This window comes from Trypanosoma theileri (assembly GCF_002087225.1).
Source record: "Trypanosoma theileri isolate Edinburgh chromosome Unknown TM35_Tth_14_V1, whole genome shotgun sequence".
Taxonomy (NCBI): Eukaryota; Euglenozoa; class Kinetoplastea; order Trypanosomatida; family Trypanosomatidae; genus Trypanosoma; species Trypanosoma theileri.
This window is the reverse complement of record NW_021639856.1, coordinates 351,458-354,076: the sequence shown is the minus strand read 5'-3', so window position 1 is coordinate 354,076 and position 2,619 is coordinate 351,458. Positions and strand designations below refer to the sequence as shown.

Below are 2,619 nucleotides of genomic sequence, written 5' to 3'. Positions count from 1 at the left end.
GAGAATTGCTCAAATAAGAAAAAAAAGTCAAATAGGCGAAGAAATATTCAAGGAACAAAAACAGCAAAAGGGGGAAAAAAAAAGGAAAACAAAACCAAAAAAAGAATTAAAAAAACGCAAAAAGAAAGCGAGAGAAAAGCAGAACAAAAAAAAGGTAAAAAAAAAAAAAACACAATTTGTTTTTCTCTTTTTATTTCTTTCTTGTTGTTTTTGCGGCGATATATATATATATATATATATATACTTATTTATATATATTAATATATTTTTATATATATAAAGAAGAAAAAAAAGGGGGGCCGAAGCTCAAGAAAGAAGGAAAGCGTGAAAAAGAGAACAAAAAACAAAGATACACGAAAAGAGAGAAAAAAAAAAAGGCGGGAGTATATATAAAGAAAGCGAATATACAAAGAACAACAAAGAAAAAGAATAAAAGAAAAAAAAAAAAAGGATGGGAGGAGCACCTTCTCGTGAGTCCACCACACTCTATTCCTACTTTAGAGGGACATATGAAATTGGCCTTATTCCTCTCACGAAGAAATTCTTTGGTCGTCCAAACAACAACAACAACAGCAACAGCAGCAGCACAGATGACCCCACTGCTCTCTCCTCCACAGAAGCGGCTCAGAGGGCCAGTACCATGGAGCTTCGACGCCAGTTTGTGCATATGCGAAGTGATCCTGCGATTGCCTACGCGAATGCGCGTGAGACGGTGATTGCGTCTTGGCCCGAACTGATGTCGAACACCTTCACAGAAGAGGACTTGGATGTTTTCTTGGAAAAGGTGGAGGAGGGACTGTACGCAACGGATGCGGAAATGGTGGCGGACAGCCAACGTGCACTTGTGCCGGTACCGTGTGCTCTGTGTCTGGCCTGCAAGGATGGACAAGAACGATCGGGTTCTTTTATGTGGAATGGACGTAATATTGTAGTGATTGGGTATTTTGGCTGTATGGAGGAAGATACTCGAAATATTTTCAGGGTTTCAAAGGGACACATCAGCAACTTTTCCCCAAAAGTACCAAATCCATCCACCGCTAGCAGTGGAGGTAGTGAGAAGACAAACCCAATGGATTTAGATACAGAACCGGTAACACTTTTTCTAAGTGCGGCGGTATTGGCCTCTGCGGGTGATCGCACACTTGAGCGGGTTCTTCTTCTTGCGGCGGTGATGCTTCGCAATCAGTACTTGGATGCGGTCTCACGTGTATGTTATCAACGTGAGGGAAATCCATTTGGATTAAATCATTCAATGGAAACAGGCGGAGGTGGGGAGAGTGGTGGATTTACCTTCTCTCGGCAGATATCTTTATCCGATTACACATTCTGTAATAATCAGCCTTCTGCCTTTAAAGCCAGAGAGGAGGCATTGGAAGTATTGAGGAAACGACTGAGTCATCTTATTGTATATATTGAAGCCGCATTAGATAACTACTCTTCCTTAAAATCCTTAACAGAGAATGTGGCATTCCTACAGTGCCAGACATGTCTGGATCCCCCAATGTGTTCATTGCAATTACCAGAAATTGTTTTTAAGGAATTAGAACCTGAAGCATTAGATGAGATGGGCAATAAGAGTAAGGATGGGGATGAACATCATAACGAAATGAATGTAATCCAAACAGAAATTGGGGAAAAAGATGATGAGAGCAGTGATGATAGCGTAAAGGAAGAGGGTATTACAACAACAGCTACCATTGACACAACACAAAAAGAGAAAAAGGAACATGATAACAATAATAATAATAATGATGATGATAATGATGATAAAACTGGAGGTAATGTAAAGAAGGAGGTCATACCAAAATTTGTAAGTGAAGAAGAAAAAGTAAAACAACAAGAAAAAGAAAAAGAAAAACGAGAAAGACTTCAAAATTGGCGAAATACAATGGATGGAAATGCTCCAGTTGAGTTAATTCGTCTTCGTTGTGAACCATCTTATGTGGTGCCGGCTTTTTTCTGGGCTGCGGGTCTCTTCACAACACCCTCAATACTTGCGACGGGTGGTTGGATTCAATACAAACTTAAGGATGAAAGTGAAGATCTCCGTCAGACACTTCACAGTAAAGACTCTATTGTAGCTAAATGGCGAGAGGAATGTAAAGATATTTCCAGTCGATATATGGGAAAATATACAGATGTATTATTACGTCATGTACGCAGATTACAGAATGAGGTGGAAAGAGCCCGTACTATTCCTTTACAAGATTGGTCAAAAGAGAATTTAATACAAACAAGAGAAGGTAGAACCTGCGCTTTACATCACACAACTATTGGTACAATGCTTGTTGGTATTCGTAATCGCCGTGAAGGAGATGTGGTACGAAAACAAGAGCGAAGAAAACACAGCTGTCGAGACATAAATGAACGACTGGGAAATGCCGATTCCTCATCACATGGTATGAGTTCTTCTCTTGGGGTTCGATCTCGTCTTTCTATTGGGATAGTGGGCCAACCCAGTACTCCACTGGGAAAGAGTGGCACGGCTACTTCTAGTACCGCCTCTACTCTGCATGAGGGGAATGTGGCCAACATGACGGCATTTCCTCCTTTGCATGGAATGAGTCGAATGCCACCAGCGCCGATGTATACACAAGCCCCTGCGGGGTTTCCCGGACC

The 2,619-nt window shown here is 41.0% G+C and overlaps 1 protein-coding gene across 1 annotated transcript in view; it reads left to right on the top strand.

The window, feature by feature from the left end:
* Positions 1 to 451: 451 nt before the first annotated feature.
* Positions 452 to 2,619, top strand: part of TM35_000142240 (uncharacterized protein) — a gene marked incomplete at both ends in the record, with an annotated part of 3,024 nt that continues 856 nt past the window's right edge. The window contains one exon of the mRNA XM_029025669.1: positions 452 to 2,619. This exon is cut by the window's right edge and continues 856 nt beyond it. Coding sequence (XP_028883079.1) covers positions 452 to 2,619 — 2,168 coding nt within the window.